This window comes from Canis lupus, chromosome 14 (assembly GCF_003254725.2).
Source record: "Canis lupus dingo isolate Sandy chromosome 14, ASM325472v2, whole genome shotgun sequence".
Classification (NCBI taxonomy): Eukaryota; Metazoa; Chordata; class Mammalia; order Carnivora; family Canidae; genus Canis; species Canis lupus.
The window spans coordinates 959,490-978,576 of record NC_064256.1 but is presented as its reverse complement, the minus strand read 5'-3'; the positions used below and the strand labels follow the sequence as shown (position 1 = coordinate 978,576).

The following is a 19,087-nucleotide window of genomic DNA, read 5'->3' as shown; positions in this document are numbered from 1 at the left end:
TAGAAAACCCTAAAGACTCCACCCCAAGATTACTAGAACTCATACAGAAATTTGGCAGTGTGGCAGGATACAAAATCAATGCCCAGAAGTCAGTAGCATTTCTATACACTAATAATGAGACTGAAGAAAGAGAAATTAAGGAGTCAATCCCATTTACAATTGCACCCAAAAGCATAAGGTACCTAGGAATAAACGGAACCAAAGAGGGAAAGGATCTATACCCTAAACACTATAGAACACTTCTGAAAGAAATGGAGGAAGACACCAAGAGACAGAAAAAATATTCCATGCTCATGGATTGGCAGACTTAATATTGTGAAAATGTCAATGTTACCCAGGGCAATTTACACGTTTAATGAAATCCCTATCAAAATACCATGTACTTTCTTCAGAGAGTGAGAAAAAATTATTTTAAGATTTGTGTGGAATCAGAAAAGACCCCGTATAGCCAAGGGAATTTTAAAAAAGAAAACCATATGTGGGGGCATCACAATGCCAGATTTCAGGTTGTACTACAAAGCTGTGGTCATCAAGACAGTGTGGTACTGGCACAAAAACACACATATAGATCAATGGAACAGAATAGAGAACCCAGCAGTGGACCCTCAACTTTATGGTCAACTAATATTCGACAAAGCAGGAAAGACTATCCACTGGAAGAAGACAGTCTCTTTAATAAATGGTGCTGGGAAAATTGGACATCCACATGCAGAAGAATGAAACTAGACCACTCTCTTGCACCATCCACAAAGATAAACTCAAAATAGATGAAAGATCTAAAGGTGAGACAAGAGTCCATCAAAATCCAGAGGAGAACACAGGCAACACCCTTTTTGAACTCGGCCACAGTAACTTCTTGCAAGATACATCCATGAAGGCAAAAGAAACAAAAGCAAAAATGAACTATTGGGACTTCATCAAGATAAGAAGCTTTTGCACAGCAAAGGATACAGTCAACAAAACTCAAAGACAACCTACAGAATGGGAGAAGATATTTGCAAATGACGTATCAGATAAAGGGCTAGTTTCCAAGATCTATAAAGAACTTCTTAAACTCAGCAGCAAAGAAACAAACAATCGAATCATGAAATGGGCAAAAGACACGAACAGAAATCTCACAGAGGAAGACATAGACATGGCCAACATGCACCTGAGAAAATGCTCTGCATCACTTGCCATCAGGGAAATACAAATCAAAACCACAATGAGATACCACCTCATACCAGTGATAATGGGGAAAATTAACAAGGCAGGAAACCACAAATGTTGGAGTGGTTGCAGAGAAAGGGGAACCCTCTTACACTGTTGGTCGGAATGTGAACTGGTGCACCCACTCTGGAAAACAGTGTGGAGGTTCCTCAAAGAGTTAAAAATAGACCTGCCCTACGACCCAGCAATTGCTCGGTTGGTGATTTACCCCAAAGATACAGATGCAGTGAAACACCAGGACACCTGTACCCCGATGTTTCTAGCAGCAATGTCCACAATAGCCAAACTGTGGAAGGAGCCTCGGTGTCCATCGAAAGATGAGTGGATAAAGAAGATGTGGTTTATGTATACAATAGAATATTACTCAGCCATTAGAAACAACGAATACCCACCATTTGCTTCAACGTGGATGGAATTGGTGGGTATTATGCTGAGTGAAGTAAGTCAATCGGAGAAGGACAAACATTGTATGTTCTCATTCATTTGGGGAATATAAATAATAGTGAAAGGGAATAGAAGGGAAGGGAGAAGAATTGTGTGGGAAATATCAGAAAGGGAGACAGAACATAAAGACTTTTAACTCTGGGAAACGAACTAGGGGTGGTGGAAGTGGAGGAGGGCAGGGAGTGGGGGGGAATGGGTCTCGGGCACTGTGAGGGGCACTTAACGGGATGAGCACTGGGTGTTATTCTGTATGTTGGTTAACTGAACACCAATAAAAAATAAATTTACTTAAGAAAAAAACAAAAACAAAATCAAGAGTTGGTCTTTTAACTGACCGATCCACCAAGGCACCCCTGGGGTAAATGCTTTTGTACCATTTATCTCATTTAATTTTCACCACAACTCTGGGGCAATATATTATTGCCTCTATTTTATAGTTAAGGTAATGGAAGAGTAGATGGTTTAAGTGATTTGCTCAAGGTCACAGCACTAATAAATATTTATGATTGAACCAAAAAAAAAAGAAGTAAAGAACAGACAAGAGACACCATCCAAATTCTGAAAGTTATAAAGCAGAATTTGTATTAGTTGGGGTAGAAAACACACTGTGGCAGAACATGAAGTTTAAAATTCAGGTAACAAAAAGAATGTCCTAAAAGCTTCCAGAGAGGTTAAAAAAATAATACAAGTCGGGTCTCATCTAAAGAGGATTGGGGATGAGAAAAATGGGAAGAGGCGTCAGTATTATTTAAGTTTGTGGAAGCATCTGATTTTTAAACATTGTGTTCTTTTGTTACTTGATAAAGAAATAAAACTTCAATTAAAAAATTTTTAAAAATTAAAAAAAAGGGAATATTAAAGTCGTTTTGGGTCATGTTGTCTCAGGGACAGGATGAACTTGGCTACCTAATCCTCATTCCATGTCACAGAGCCAAGATGCCCCAAGCCCCTTTGTCCTTGTAGCCCTAGGATGATTCAAAGTCAATATAAGAACAAATAAATCTCAAAAGTGTACCTCTACTTGCAGAAATCATTTAAGTAATATCTGCATGACCCAGACAGTTCAGAAATAGCTGAAATAAAAAACATGGGCGTATAAGAAATACAATATAATTTAGTTCACATAATCATTGAAATAAAACACATTCATTTAAATGTAATGTCTAAGACTATTGGGAGGTTTTACTTTTATTTTTTTTAGGTTTATTTTTTATTGGTGTTCTATTTACCAACATACAGAATAACACCCAGTGCTCATCCCATCAAGTGGCCCCCTCAGTGCCCGTCACCCATTCACCCCCACCCCCCGCCCTCCTCCCCTTCCACCACCCCTAGTTCATTTCCCAGAGTTAGGAGTCTTTATGTTCTGTCCATATTGTTTTCTACAGGGGTTAGGAGAGTTTGCATTAGGACAAATTAGGTTAGGACAGTTTCCACCCACAGTACACAAGAGGTTTTTTCCTCCACATCCTCACCAACACTTGTTTCTTGTGTTTTTGATTTTAGCCATTCTGACAGGTGTTAGATGATAACTCATAGTGGTTTTGATTTGCGTTTCCCTGATAGTACGTGATGTTGAGCATTTTTTCATGTGTCTGTTGCCCATCTGGTTGTCTTCTTTGGAGAAACATCTGTTCATGTCTTCTTCCCATTTTTATTTGGATTATTAGTATTTTTTGGTGTTGAGTTGTAACAGTTCTTTATATATTTTGAATACTGTTTATCAGATATGTTATCTGCAAACATCTCCAATTCAGTAAGTTGTCTTTTAGTTTTGTGATTATTTCCATTTCAGTGCAGATGCTTTATATTTTGATCTAGTCCCAATAGTTTATTTTTGCTTTTGTTTCCTTTGCCTTAGTAGACACATCTAGAAGGAAATTTCAATGGCTGATGTCAAAGAGGTTACTGTCTGTGTTGTCCTCTAGGGGTTTTGTGGTTTTCTGTCTCATATTTAGGTCTTTAAAACATTTTGAATTTATTTTTTTTGTGTGTAGGACATAAGAAAGCAATCCAGTTATGGGTTTTTTTTGCCTGTTCCTGTCCAGTTTGCTCAACATTATTTGTTGAAGAGACTGCCTTTTTCCCACTGGATGTTCTTTCCTGCTTTTTTTTTTTTCCTGCTTTGTTAAAGATAGTCCCAAAAGTTAATTTTTACTTTTGTTGCCCTTGCCTCAGGAGGTATGTCTAGAAAGGCAAGTGTCAGAGAAATTACTGCCTGTACTGTCTTTTAGGATTTTTATGGTTTCAGGTCTCACGTTTACATCCTTAGTCCATTTTGAGTTCATTTTTGTCTATGAAGTGAAAAGGTAGTCAAGTTTTGTTTTTTTACATGGGCCCATCCATGTAAAAAATACCCATATACCATTTGTGAAACAGACTTTTCCCAATACCATTTGTGAAACAGACTTTTTCCTGTTGAATATTCTTGCCCTATTCATTAAAGATTAACTGAGCGTCTGCCTTTGGCTCAGGGAGTGATCCTGGAGTCCCAGGATTGAGACCCGCATTCGGCTTCCTGCATGGAGCCTGCTTCTCTCTCTGCCTATGTCTCTGCCTCTCTCTCTATCTCTCCTGAATAAATAAAATCTTAAAAAAAAAACTGTTTGATTCTAGCACAAAAGTGCACATGCATATCAACAGAACATAACAGAGAGCCCAGAAATAAACCAGGATTATATGAGGTTTTACTTTTAAACATGAATAAATCCGGGCAGCCCCAGTGGCGCAGCGGTTTAGCACTGCCTGCAGCCCGCGGTGTGATCCTGGAGACCCTGGATCGAGTCCCAAGTCAGGCTCTCTGCATGGAGCCTGCTTCTCCCTCTGCCTGTGTCTCTGCCTCTGTGTGTGTGTGTGTCTCTATGAATAAAAAAAATAAAAATCTTTAAAAATAATAAACATGAATAAATCCGTTAAGCATTGCAATTTCTTCTAATTCACTTCAGTGGAATCAATAGGCTAAACAGTTTTTTGATGGCTGAGTGATTGTTACTGTGAATGGTAATTCTATGTGTTTGATACTGAGAAGAAAAATTAAATAAGTTATCTGGAGAGATTATCAAAAAGGAAACAGTGGCTTTGAATGACACTCTGGACAAGATAGATTTAACATAAATATTTAGAACATTCCATCGAAAAAAAGTAAGAGATATTTCTTTCAAGTGCACATGGGATAGTCTCCAGAAAATATAAAATACTATGTCACAAATCAGGCCTCAACAAATACAAGAAGATTGAGATCATACAATGATTTTTTTTCTGACCACAAATCTATGAAACTTTGAAATCAACCACAAGAAAATATTTGGAAAGAACACAAATACATGGATGTTAAACAGCATGCAACTAAACAATGAATGAGTCCATCAGAAAATCAAAGGAGAAATCTAAAAACCCATGGAAAAAATGAGAATCACTCAAATTATTTGGGAAACAACAAAAGTGGACCTAAATGGAAGTATATAACAATATGGGCTAACCTTAAGAATCAAGGAAAATCTCATAAAAAACAACCTAACCCTACACCAAAGGAACTAGAAAAAGAACAACATACGAAGCCTAACTAGCAGAAGGAATGTAATAATAAAGATTAAATTGGGGATCCTTGAGTTGCTCAGTGGTTTGGCGCCTGCCTTCACCCCAGGGCATGATCCTGAAGTCCCAGGATCAGGTCCCACCCACATCAAGCTCCTTGCATGGAGCCTGCTTCTCTCTGTGTGTGTGTGTCTCCCATGAATAAATAAATAAATAAATAAAATCTTTTTTAAAAAAATATTAAATTAGACATAAATTATATGGAAACAAACAACAAAAATATGATAGATCAATAAAACCAGGAGCTGGTTTATTAAAAAAGTAATAATGATAAAATTTATAAACCTCTAGCCATATTTACCCAAAAGAAAAGAGAAAGTATCCCAATAAGTAAAATCAGAACTGAGAGAGGATAAATAACAACCAGCACCACAGAAATACAATTATAATAGAATATTATGAAAAATTATATGCCAATAAATTAACCTTAAAGAAATGGAGAAACTTCTAGAAAGACATAAACTACCAAAACTGAAACAGGAAGAAATAGAAAACTTGAGAAGACAGATACCCAGCAAAGAAATTGAATCAGTAGTAAAAAGTCGCCCAAAAGGAGGTCCTGGGTGACTCAGTGGGATAAGCTTCTAACTTCAGCTCAGGTCATGATCTTGGGGTTCTGGGATTGAAGCTGGTATCAGGCTCTACCCTCAGCAGGGAGTCTTCCTTGTCCCTCTGTCACTACTGAACTCATGCTCCTTCTCTATATATCGAATAAATAAATAAATCATTTTTAATATATATTGTTTTTGGAGTTTGATTTGCCAACATATACTACAACACCCAGTGCTCATCCCATCAAGTGCCCCCTCAGTGCCCGTCACCCAGTCACTCCATCCCCAAGCCCACCTCCCGTCCACTACCCCTTGTTCATTTCCCAGAGTTAGGAGACTCTCATGTTTTGTCACCGTCTCTGATTTTTCCCACACACTTTCTCTCCTTTCCCCTATAATCCCTTTCACTATTTTTTATATTCCCTGTATGAGTGAAACCATATAATGATTGTCCTTCTATGATTGACTTACTTCACTCAGCATAATACCCTCCAGTTCCATCCACGTCAAAGCAAATGGTGGCTATTTGTCCTATCTCATGGCTGAATAATATCCCATTGTATATATAGACCACATCTTCTTTATCCATTCATCTTTTGATGGACACCGAGGCCCCTTCCACAGTTTGGCTATTGTGGACATTGCTGCTATAAACATCGGGGTGCAGATGTCTCAGCTTTTCACTGCATCTGTATCTTTGGGGTAAATCCCCAGTAGTGCAATTGCTGGGTGGTAGGATAGCTCTATTTTTAACTCTTTGAGGAACCTCCACACAGTTTACCAGAGTGTCTGTACCAGTTCACATTCTCACCAACAGTGCAAGAATGTTCCCCTTTTTCTACATCATCTCTAAAATTAGTTATTTCCTGTCTTGTTCATTTTCACCATTCACACTGGTGTGAGGTGGTATCTGATTGTATTTGTTTTTTAGAGATTTTATTTATTTATTCATGAGAAACACAGAGACACAGGCAGAGAAACAAGCAAGCTCCATGCAGGGAGCCCAAGGTGGGACTCAATCCCAGGAATCCAGGATCATGCCCTGGGCTGAAGGCAGCACTAAAACGTTGAGCCACCCAGGCTTCCCCCTCATTGTGGTTTTGAAGATTTTTTTTAATTCATGATAGACTTAGAGAGAGAGAGAGGCAGAGACACAGGCAGAGGGAGAAGCCGGCTCTGTGCCAGAGCCCGACGTGGGACTCGATCCCGGGACTCCAGGATCGTGCCCTGGACCAAAGGCAGGGGCTAAACCGCTGAGCTACCCAAGGATCCCCTCATTGTGGTTTTGATTTGTGCTACCCTGATGGCAAGTGATGCGGAACATTTTCTCAAGTGCTTATTGGCCATGTGTAGATCTTCTTTGATGAAATTTCTATTCATATCTTTTGTTCATTCATGATTGGATTGCTTGTTTCTTTGCTATTAAGTTTAAGAAGTTCTTTATAGATCTTGGATACTAGCCTTTTATCTGATATGTCATTTGCAAATATCTTCCCTCATTCTGTAAGTTGTCTTTTAGGTTTGTTGACTATTTCCTTTGCTGTGTAGAATCTTTTTATGTTGAATAAGTCCCAATAGTTCATTTTTGCTTTTGTTTCCCTTGCCTTCATAGATGTATCCTGCAAAAACTTGCTGTAGTCAAGTTCAAAAAGGGTGTTGCCTATGTTCTCCTCTAGGATTTTTTTATAAATTTATTTTTTTATTGGTGTTCAATTTGCCAACATATAGAATAACACCCAGTGCTCATCCCGTCAAGTGTCCACCTCAGTGCCTGTCACTCAGTCACCCCCAACCCCCGCCCACCTCCCCTTCCACCACTCCTAGTTCGTTTTCCAGAGTTAGGAGTCTTTCATGTTCTCTCTACCTTTCTGATATTTCCCACTCACTCTTTCTCCATTCCCCTTTATTCCCTTTCACTATTTTTTATATTCCCCAAATGAAAGAGACCATATAATGTTTGTCCTTCTCCGATTGACTTATTTTACTCAGCATAATACCCTCCAGTTCCTAGGATTTTGATGGAATCTTGTCTCACATTTAGGTCTTTCATTCATTTTAGTTTATCTTTGTGTATGGTGTAAGAGAATGGTCCAGTTTCATTCTTCTGCATGTGGATGTCCAATTTTCCCAGCCCCATTTATTGAGGAGACTGTCCTTTTTCTAGTGGATAGTCTTTCTTGCTTTGTCAAATATTAGTTGACCATAAAATTGAGGGTCCACTTCTGGATTCTCTATTCTGTTCCATTGATCTATGTGTCTGTTTTTGTGCCAGTACCACACTGTCTTAATGATAACAACTTTGTAGTACAACTTGGAATTCGGCATTGTGATGCCCCTGGCTCTGGTATTCTTTTTTTTTAATTTTTATTTATTTATGATAGTCACAGAGAGAGAGAGAGAGAGGCAGAGACATAGGCAGAGGGAGAAGCAGGCTCCATTCCGGGAGCCCGATGTGGGATTCGATCCCGGGTCTCCAGGATCCCGCCCTGGGCCAAAGGCAGGCGCTAAACCGCTGCGCCACCCAGGGATCCCTCTTTTTCAATATTTCCTGGCTATTCAGTGTCTTTTCTGATTCCACACAAATCTTTTTTTTTATTTAGTCATGAGAGATAGATAGAGAGAGAGAAAGAGAGAGAGAGGCAGAGGGAGAAGCAGGCTTCATGCAGGGAGCCCGATGTGGGACCCGATCCCAGGACTTCAGGATCACGCCCTGGGCTGAAGGCAGGTGCTAAACCACTGAGCCACCTGGGAATCCCCATGATTCCACACAAATCTTAAGATTATTTGTTCCATCTCTCTGAAGAAAGTCCATGGTATTTTGATAGGGATTGCATTGAATGTGTAAATTGCCCTAGGTAACATGACATTTTTACAATATTAATTCATCCAATGCATAAGCATGGAATATTTTTCCATCTCTTTGTGTCTTCCTCAGTTTCTTTCAGATGTGTTCTGTAGTTTTTAGGGTATAGATTCTTTACCTCTATTATTCAACATAGAAGTCCTAGCCTCAGCAATCAGACAACAAAAAGAAATAAAAGGCATGCAAATTGGCAAAGAAGAAGCCCAACTCTCCATCTTCAGAGATGACATGACACTGTACATAGAAAACTCAAAAGACTCCACCCTAATATTGCTAGAACTCATACAGCCATTCGGCAATGTGGCAGAAATCAGTGGCATTTCTATACACTAACAATATGCCTGAAGAAAGAGAAATTAAGGAGTCAATCCCATTTACAATTGCACCCAAAAGCATAAGATACCTACGAATAAACCTGACCAAGGAGGTAAGGGATCTATATCTTAAGTACACAAATCTTTAAAGAAAAAAATAATACAACTCCCAACAAACACAAGTCCAGGACCATATGGCTTCAAAGATGAATTATACCAAACATTTAAAGAAGAGTTAAGGGGCACCTGAGTGGCTCAGTTGTTGAGTGTCTGCCTTTAGCTTAGGTCATGATCCTGGAGTCCCGAGATGGAGTCCCACATCAGGCTTCCCACAGAGAGGCTTCTTCATCTGTCTATGTCTCTGCCTCTCTCTATCTCTCATGAATAAATAAATAAAATCTTAACAAAAGTAAAAAAAAGTTACTACCAGTTCTTTACAATTTAATTCCAAAAAGAGAAAAGGAAGTAAAACTTCTGAATCCATCCAATGAGTCCAGCATTACCCTGATGCCAACACCATATAAAGACTACAGGAAGAATAAGATGCCTGGGTGGCTCAGCGGTTGAGCGTCTGCCTTTGGCTCAGGGCATGATCCTGGTGTCCCAGGTTCGAGTCCCATATCAGGCTTCCTGTGTGGAACCTGCTTCTCCCTCTGTGTCTCTGCCTGTCCCTGTGTGTCCCTCATGAATAAATAAATAAAAGCTTTAAAAAAAAGAAGGAAGGAAAAACCTCAGGTCAATATTCATGATAAAATGGGGCCAAAAATTCTCAGCTGACTACTATTAAACTGAATCCAACAATACCTTAAAGTAATCATTTACCAGGGATTCCTGGGTGGCTCAGCAGTTTAGTATCTGCCTTCAGCCCAGGGTGTGATCCCGGAGTCCTGGATCGAGTCCCACGTCGGGCTCCTTGCATGGAGCCTGCTTCTCCCTCTGCCTGTGTCTCTGCCTCTGTCTGTGTGTGTGTGTCTCATGAATAAATAAATAAATAAAATCTTAAATAAAATAAAATAATCATTTACCATGATCAAGTGGGATTTATTCCTAATTTGCAAGGGTGGTTTGATATTCACAAATTGAGCAACATGATACATCATGTTAATCAAAGAAAAGATGAAAAACGTGATCCCTCAATAGATGCAAAAGAAGCATTTGACAATATACAACATCCACTCATTATAAAAACCTCAACAAAGTGGGTTTAGAGGGAACATAACAGAGTAAAGGATATATAACCTCTGCTAATATTCACTATGGCGAAAAACTGAAAGAGCTTTTCCTCTATAGTCAGGAAAAAGACAGGGATGTGCACTCTCACCACTGTTATTTCACATAATACTGGAAGTCCTAGCCTCAGCAATCAGACAACAGAAAGAAATAGAAGGCATCCAAATTGTCAAGGAAGTGGTCAAGCTTTCACTATTTGCAAATGACATAATACTCCACATAGAAAACCTGAAAGACTCCACCAAAAATTACTAGAACTGAACATGAATGAAGTAAAGTTGCAGAATGAGAAATCAATGTACACAAATCTGCTGCACTGTTATATAACAATAATGAGGCAACAGAAAGAGAAATCAAGGAAGTGATTCAGTTTAAAATTGTACCAAACACAGTAAGATATCTAGGACTCAACCTAATCAAAGACCTGTATTTGGAAAACTATAAAATACTATTTTTACTTATTTATTTTTATTTTTTAATATGTATTTTTTATTGGAGATCGATTTGCCATCATATAGTATAACACCCAGTGCTCATCCCATCAAGTGCCCACCTCAGTGCCTGTATAAATAAATATAAGAAGATACAATGAAATGGAAAGGAATTCCATGCTCATGGATTGGAAGGACAAATATTATTAAAATGGCTATGCTATCCAAAGCAGTCTCCATACATACTGCAATCCCTATCAAAATACCAGCATTTTTTTTCAGAGAAGTAAAACAATCCTACAGAGCAACAAAAGACCACAAATACCGAAACACAATCTTTCAGAAGAAAAGGGAAGCTAGACACATCACAATTCTGGACTTCAAGTTATATTACAAGGCTGTAACAATAAAAAATACTGACAAAAAAATAGACACATAGATCAATAGAATAGAATAAAAAAGATTGGGAATAAACTCACAAGTTTATTGTTAATTAAACTTTGACAAAGTAAGAAAGACTACCTAATGGAAAAAAGATAATCTCTTCAACAAATGGTGTTGGGAAAACCAGACAGCAACATGAAGAAGAATGAAACTAGACCTTTTTACATCAAAAACAAAAGTAAATTCAAAAATGGAATAAAGACTTAGGACTAAATATGAAACATGAAACCATTAAAATCCTAGGGGAGAACACAAAAAGTAGCGTCTTTGGTGTAAGCCATAGCAACTGCTTACTAGAAATTTCTCCTTAGGCAAGGGCAATAAGAGCAAAATAAACTATTGAGACTTCAACAAAATAAAAAATGTATTGCACAGCAAAGACAACAATCAACAAAATCAAAAGTCAACCTATAGATAGAATGAAGATATTTGCAAATGATATACCAGATAAAATGTTAGTATCCATAATATATGAGGAAGTTATAAAACTCAACACACAAGAAATTAATAATCAAATTTTTAAAAATGGGCAAAAGACATATATAGACTTCCCCCCCCCAAAGAATACATAGAGATGACCACTAGACACAGAAAAGATACTCAAAACCATTCATTATCAGGGAGATATAAATCAAAATTACAATGAGGTATCACCTCACATGTGTCAGAAAGCTAAAATAAACAACACAAGAAACAATAAGTGTTGGAGAGGATGTGAAAAATGGTGTTGGAGAGGATATGGAGAAAGAAAGTTGTAAGAAAGAACTGTACAACTCTTTTATAGTTGGTGGGTATGGAAACTGGTGTGGTTACTATGGCAAACCAATACATAGATCCCTCAAAAAGTAAAAATAGAAATACTCTATGATTGAGCAGTTGTACTACTAGATGCTTATCCGAAGGATACAAAAATACTAATTTATTATTCATTTATCCATTAGTAAACATGCCACTTCATTGTTTCTATAATTATCCACAATACCAAAATTATGGAAAGGGCCCAAATGTCCATTGACTGATGAATGGACAAAAAAGATATGGTGTATAGGTAAAATGGAATATTACTCAGCTATCAGAAAAAAATGAAATCTTGTCATTTGCAAGGATGTGAATGGAGTTAGACTATATTATGCTAAGGGAAACAAGTCAGTCAAAGAAAGACAAATACCATATATGATTTCACTCATATGTGGGATTTAAGAAACAAAACAAAGAAGCATAAATAAAAAAAGAAAGAGGCAAAACAGGAAACAGAATCTTAACGATACATAATGAACTGATGGTTACCATAGGTTAGGTGGGATAGATGATTTGTATTTGAAGACAAATGCTTATGTTCACCAACAAATAATAGTAAAAAAATTAAATTAAATTAAGTTAATAATTAGAAAGTATATATGGGGCATACAGGCCAAATCATTAAAAATAATAAATTGCTGAAAGTGGAAACTATCACTTGTATGTAAAATAATATATTTGGAGAAGTGATGTATTCTATAGAGGTCTTAGCCAAATTATCTACTTTTCTTTTTTTTAATTATCTTTAAGTAATCTCTATACCCAATGTGGGGCTAGAATTCACAACCCTGAGTGTGGGGCCCCATGCTATATTGACAGAGCCAGGAGCCTTCCAATTTTCTACTTCTCTAGTTATGTCATGTTTCACATCATATTTTGCCACAAGTCTCAAGTGTCTGCTTTTTACCAATCTCCAGAGACTGACCAGTTCTTGCTTCTCTACCATTGCCACTTCTATGCAAGGCAGTATCTTGTAACAACTGCACTACTGCAATGGACACCTAATTATGAACTTCAGTTGGCTCTAGAAGCATAGCAATCATTGCCAGTTTTCTTGGATTAAAACCCAAATCCTTACAATGACCTAACATTTCAGATCCAGGCTCCATTATCTTTACAAATTTCCTACAGTTTATGTCTTGATTTTCATTGCCTTTGATTTTACACCTTGATTTTTATTCATGAGCTATCCTTGTTTATTCTTCAAGACATTTTCATTGGCTTCTTCTGAAGGCTATAACATTCCTAATGAAATATCCATTTGAATTATTTATTCATTTCAGTTCAATTTTTGACCAAATATCATTGTCATATTTGCCCCTACAGTGGACTGTTTTATATAAAATTGCAAAACTCTCTGGTCTTTGTCAATTTTCAGGGTTTTACCTAATAATTACTACTTTGTGATATACTCCAGAGTTTTAATGTCGATTTTATTTTATTTTATTGATTCTATGTCTTCCTGCATTGGAATGTAAACTTAATGAGATCAGAGAATTCTATCAGTTCTTACCTTTGTTTAATGCCATATCGTCAGTGTCTGTGCATTGCAACACACATATTTAAAACCTTAAATCGGTTGTTGAGTGAAAGCACGAATGAGTGAATTACTTACTCTGATCTATCTTACAGTTTTTTTTAACAAAGATACTTTTAGTACTATATTCTTGAGTAGAATATGTTTCCTACTAATTGAAGTCAAACCTTAGGAGGACATTACAAAGGAGCACTGGGTTGGCTTGGTGGCTGAGTGCCTTTCACTCAGTGTGATCCTGGGGTTCTGGGATCCAGCCCCACATCAGGTTCCCCATGGGGAGTCTGTTTCTCCCTCTGCCTATGTCTTTACCTCTCTCTCTCTCTGTCTCTCATGAATAAATGATTTTTAAAAGGACATTAAAAACATGTTTTAAGATGCAAACATTGAGTTGACAATTTAAATGTAATGTTAGAAGCTAAATAATGTTGACAGTAAAACCATTTTTCCACATACAAATATGGAAAAACATACAGTTTCAACACCTATGATTAAACCATTCAGAAGCCAGCAGGAATCAAGATATTTATCAATGCATCTTATAAATATTTCTTAAATTTTATATACTCCAAAACAATATTCTAGGCAAAGTGATCAATGTTGGTCAGTCTCCATTAATGAAAGGTGCCCAAAATGACATTTCCCATGCAAATATTCATTATGCCAACAATCTTCTCATGGCCCTAGTAAACTCTTTATTCCTCAGGCTATAGATAAATGGGTTCAGAAGAGGTGTGATGATGGTGTAAAACACTGCCACTGCTTTATCTTGTTCTGGAGAATGCATGGAGTGTGGCCTGGTATAAGTAGAGAGAGTAGTCACATAGAATAGGCTTGCTACAATCAGGTGAGAGGAGCAAGTGGAGACAGCTTTTGTCTGTCCTTTACCTAAGCTTATCTGGAACACAACAGTAAGTACTTGGGCATAGGAAGCTAGGATGTCCAAGAATGGTAGCAGCAGAATAATTACCCCACTCAGGAGGATTGTATACTCATACTGGGAAGTATCCTGACACACCAGTGGCAATAGAGATGGAACTTCACAGAAAAAGTGGTTAACAATCCGAGACCTACAAAATGGAAGTTGAAATACATACAGTGTATGTACTAAAGCATTGGTAGAACTACTGGTCCATGCACTTGTAACCATGAACCAACAGATCTTCTTGCTCATAAGGATAGGATAACGTAAAGGGTGACAGATGGCTAAATATCGATCATAAGACATGAAACCAAGGAGAAGAGCTTCAGTCCCACCAAGGGCCAAGAATACAAAGGCTTGAATCTCACATCCCAAAAATGTAATATTCTTACTGTTTGACAGGAAGTTAGTGGTCAACTTGGGCACGGTCGTGGATATGTACATCATGTCAATAAAGGAGAGCTGGCTGAGTAGAAAGTACATTGGAGTGTGGAGTCTGGTGTCCACCTGAATTAGAAGGACCAGTATGATGTTCTCCATCAGAGCTACAGAAAAAAGGATTACAATGGCGACAAAGAGGAACGTGTCCATTTGACCATATTGGAAAAGACCAGAGAGTATAAAGTCTGTTTCTACACTTTGATTTCACATCTTCATAGTTTAAAATGAGACATCACAGAAGATCATATTGCTAGAATTCATGTAAGAACCTGACTGTCCTTTAAGAGAAAAGAAAATGATAATTACTGAACGCCTTATATTGCCTCCATACCACTTCCTCAGCCAAGTGAAATATCCAGACCATAGACTTCTTTTAAAATGATATGAAACAAAATTAACTTTATTAGAGTAACTTTCAGAGAGTAATTCCAGTATTATCAGAGCTTAATCAGTCTTTACAACAAGACACCTTTATGGAATATATGGTTGCTCAATTAATTTTCTTAGCCCACACATTTTTCTTTCAATTATCCTATGAATTTATTCCAATCAATCCCCCAGTGAATTTATGCTAGTATTAAAATACTTTAAATTTCTGTCTTGATTGAAAAATATGTTTCACCTTCTTATTTTCTTTTGAACAAGTATAGGATTCTTAGGTCTTTTCCTTAGTTTACACTAGATTCCTTATTCAGGTTTCTTTGTGTCCCCAATTCCACAGATAATATTGTGGTAAGTCCTTGAACCATTGAAAAAGACTGTAAAAACTCTCCATAATGCTGAATCACTCAACTTTAGTCTATTCAGGTATAATATAGCATAAATACAAAACATTTCAATAAGTACAGAATTTTTAGGCCTTTATAAAGCATATACAGGGTTATCTAACCAGATTTTTTGCCACCTCTAATTCCAAAAATGGATAAAGAAGATATTATATATATCCTCCATTTATATATATCTGTGTGTGTGTGTATAAGGGAATAATACTCAACTAGAAAAAAAGAAATCTCATATATATATGAGAAATACTCATATATATGAGTATCATATGTATGTGTATATATACAGATATATATATAATGGAAATATATATATATATATATATATATATATATATATATATATATATATAAAATACCCAGCTAGAAAACAAAGCAGAGGATCATAGGGGAAGAGAGGAAAAAATAAATCCAAGTGAAATCAGAGAATTAAACAAAGCATAAGAGACTCTTAATCATAGGAAACAAACTGAGAGTCACTGGAGGGGAGGTAGATGGGGGGATGGGATAACTGGGTGATGGGCATTAAGGAGAGAACCTGAAGTAAGGAGCACTGAGTGTTATAGAAGACTGATGAATCACTGAACTGTATCTCTGAAACTAATAATACATTGTATGTTAATTAACTGAATTTAAATAAAGCTTTTTTTAAAAAGATAATACTATGCTAAGTATTTAAAACATTGAATGCTATTAAAACCTTTCCATAAATTTCAAGAAGTTAATTTTAAGCTATGCAATTTATAATATATTACAAATAGTAAATAATTCACCAGATTGATGTAGAAAATGTGCTAAAGTAAATATTGAGATTAGAAGCACATAAAAGACATCATGCATCTTCTTTTTCCCAAAGAAAATCTGCTTAATCCCATACTCTGCCTTCAATATTCAAAATATTTTCTAGATACAGATAAAATTCCAATTTAAAAATTCAATTCACTTTAATATAAGATATATTGAGGACTGACAGCCTTTATGATATCTTCATAACTATAGTTTAAAAATTATGATTCTCATTTGTGTGGAATCAGAAAAGACCCCGAATAGCCAGGGGAATTTTAAAAAAGAAAACCATATGTGGGGGCATCACAATGCCAGATTTCAGGTTGTACTACAAGCTGTGGTCATCAAGACAGTATGATACTGGCACAAAAAGAGACACATAGATCAATGGAACAGAATAGAGAACCCAGAAGTGGACCCTGAACTTTATGGTCAACTAATATTCGATAAAGGAGGAAAGACTATCCACTGGAAGAAAGACAGTCTCTTCAATAAATGGTGCTGGGAAAATTGGACATCCACATGCAGAAGAATGAAACCAGACCACTCTCTTGCACCATACACAAAGATAAACTCAAAATGGATGAAAGATCTAAATGTGAGACAAGACTCCATCAAAATCCAAGAGGAGAACACAGGCAACACCCTTTTTGAACTCAGCCACAGTAACTTCTTCCAAGATACATCCACGAAGGCAAAAGAAACAAAAGCAAAAGTGAACTATTGGGACTTCATCAAGATAAGAAGCTTTTGCACAGCAAAGGATACAGTCAACAAAACTAAAAAACAACCTACAGAATGGGAGAAGATATTTGCAAATGACATATCAGACAAAGGGCTAGTTTCCAAGATGTATAAAGAACTTCTTAAACTCAACACCAAAGAAACAAACAATCCAATCATGAAATGGGCAAAACATGAATAGAAATCTCACAGAGGAAGACATAGACATGGCCAACATGCACATGAGGAAATGCTCTGCATCACTGGCCATCAGGGAAATACAAATCAAAACCACAATGAGATACCACCTCACACCAGTGAGAATGGAGAAAATTAACAAGGCAGGAAACCACAAATGTTGGGAGGATGCAGAGAAAAGGGAACCCTCTTATACTGTTGCTGGGAATGTGAACTGGTGCAGCCACTCTGGAAAACTGTGTGGAGGTTCCTCAAAGAGTTAAAAATAGACCTGCCCTACGACCCAGCAATTGCACTGCTGGGGATTTACCCCAAAGATTCAGATGCAATGAAACACCGGGACACCTGCACCCCGATGTTTATAGCAGTAATGTCCACAATAGCCAAACTGTGGAAGGAGCCTCGGTGTCCATCGAAAGATGAATGGATAAAGAAGATGTGGTTTATGTGGTTTATGAATATTACTCAGCCACTAGAAATGACAAATACCCACCATTTGCTTCGACGTGGATGGAACTGGAGGGTATTATGGTGAATGAAGTAAGTCAATCGGAGAAGGACAAACATTGTATGTTCTCATTCATTTGGGGAATATAAATAATATTGAAAGGGAATATAAGGGAAGGGAGAAGAAATGTGTGGGAAATATCAGAAAGGGAGACAGAACATAAAGACTGCTAACTCTGGGAAACGAACTAGGGGTGGTGGAAGGGGAGGAGGGCTGGGGGGTGGGGGTGAATGGGTGACGGGCACTGAGGGGGGCACTTGACGGGATGAGCACTGGGTGTTATTCTGTAAGTTGGCAAATTGAACACCAGTAAAAAATAAATTTATTATTAAAAAAAATATGATTCTCAATCAGAAATAAATAGAATTACAATTGTAGCCTTAACAGATTAATTAATGGCTTGGATTTCAGTATGAGGTAAAAAAATAAAATAACATCATCTTAAGAATGTTTTAAATCAAAACTGGAAACTTGGCAGGAAATATAGACAATATTAAAGTTTACTTTTATCATGGTAGATTTGAGTGTAAGAGTTATGAGATATGAGAGTAAATATTATGGGTTCCATAAACTGAAAGTCAAAAATTTCAACCAAAACATTACCAATGAGCAATTATATCTACAGTTAGTTTCATCATAATAAATCTGATTCGTATCATAGTCCACACACATATTTGCATTTTTAATTCTCCATGCTTCCCCTTCAATTTTGATTTCTGCTCATATTAAAATATTTAATATAAATTTCATTTAATGTAATAGCTTTACATTAAATTACATTACATTTACATGTAATGTAAAGCCATTACATTAAATAAGTTATCAGAAAATTCATATCAAGAGATAGAAAGTAAAGAAATTAATAGAAATAGGAGCCAAACATATAGAAACTATGTTATCTTCTTCATGTTATTAAGGCAATAATAAGAAAAATATCAACACAGAATTAGTAATAATATCCATGAATTTTATGGAACCATAAAATATATAGACATTTTATTTTAATATAGGTGCATAACATTCTTACCCTGTATTTTTATTTTCTGAAATACTTCCTCTATTTTACATATCTTTATTATTTCAAATGTTGTTAGGTATAAATTTTTACTATGCCTAATAAAAATGTTAAGTTTTAAATGAGAAAGACAGGTATTTTTACTATCTAATTCAGAATGCAAGCATGTTCTAGGGTTATAGTCTCTTAGGGAGAAGATACATCCTTCTTCCAAACTCTCATCCTATCTCGCTATGTCAAGATCTCTCCATCCCCTCTGTTTTTGTTACCTAGGATGAACAAATTCAATATAAGACAAAA

General features: G+C 36.7%; 1 protein-coding gene across 1 annotated transcript; it reads right to left on the bottom strand.

Annotated features, from left to right (window-relative positions):
• Positions 1 to 14,070: 14,070 nt before the first annotated feature.
• On the bottom strand, positions 14,071 to 15,036 carry LOC112665336 (olfactory receptor 2AK2-like). The gene is given in 1 exon segment (XM_025454989.1): positions 14,071 to 15,036. A coding segment is annotated over 1 exon segment (921 nt). The 5' UTR covers positions 14,992 to 15,036.
• Positions 15,037 to 19,087: the final 4,051 nt, after the last annotated feature.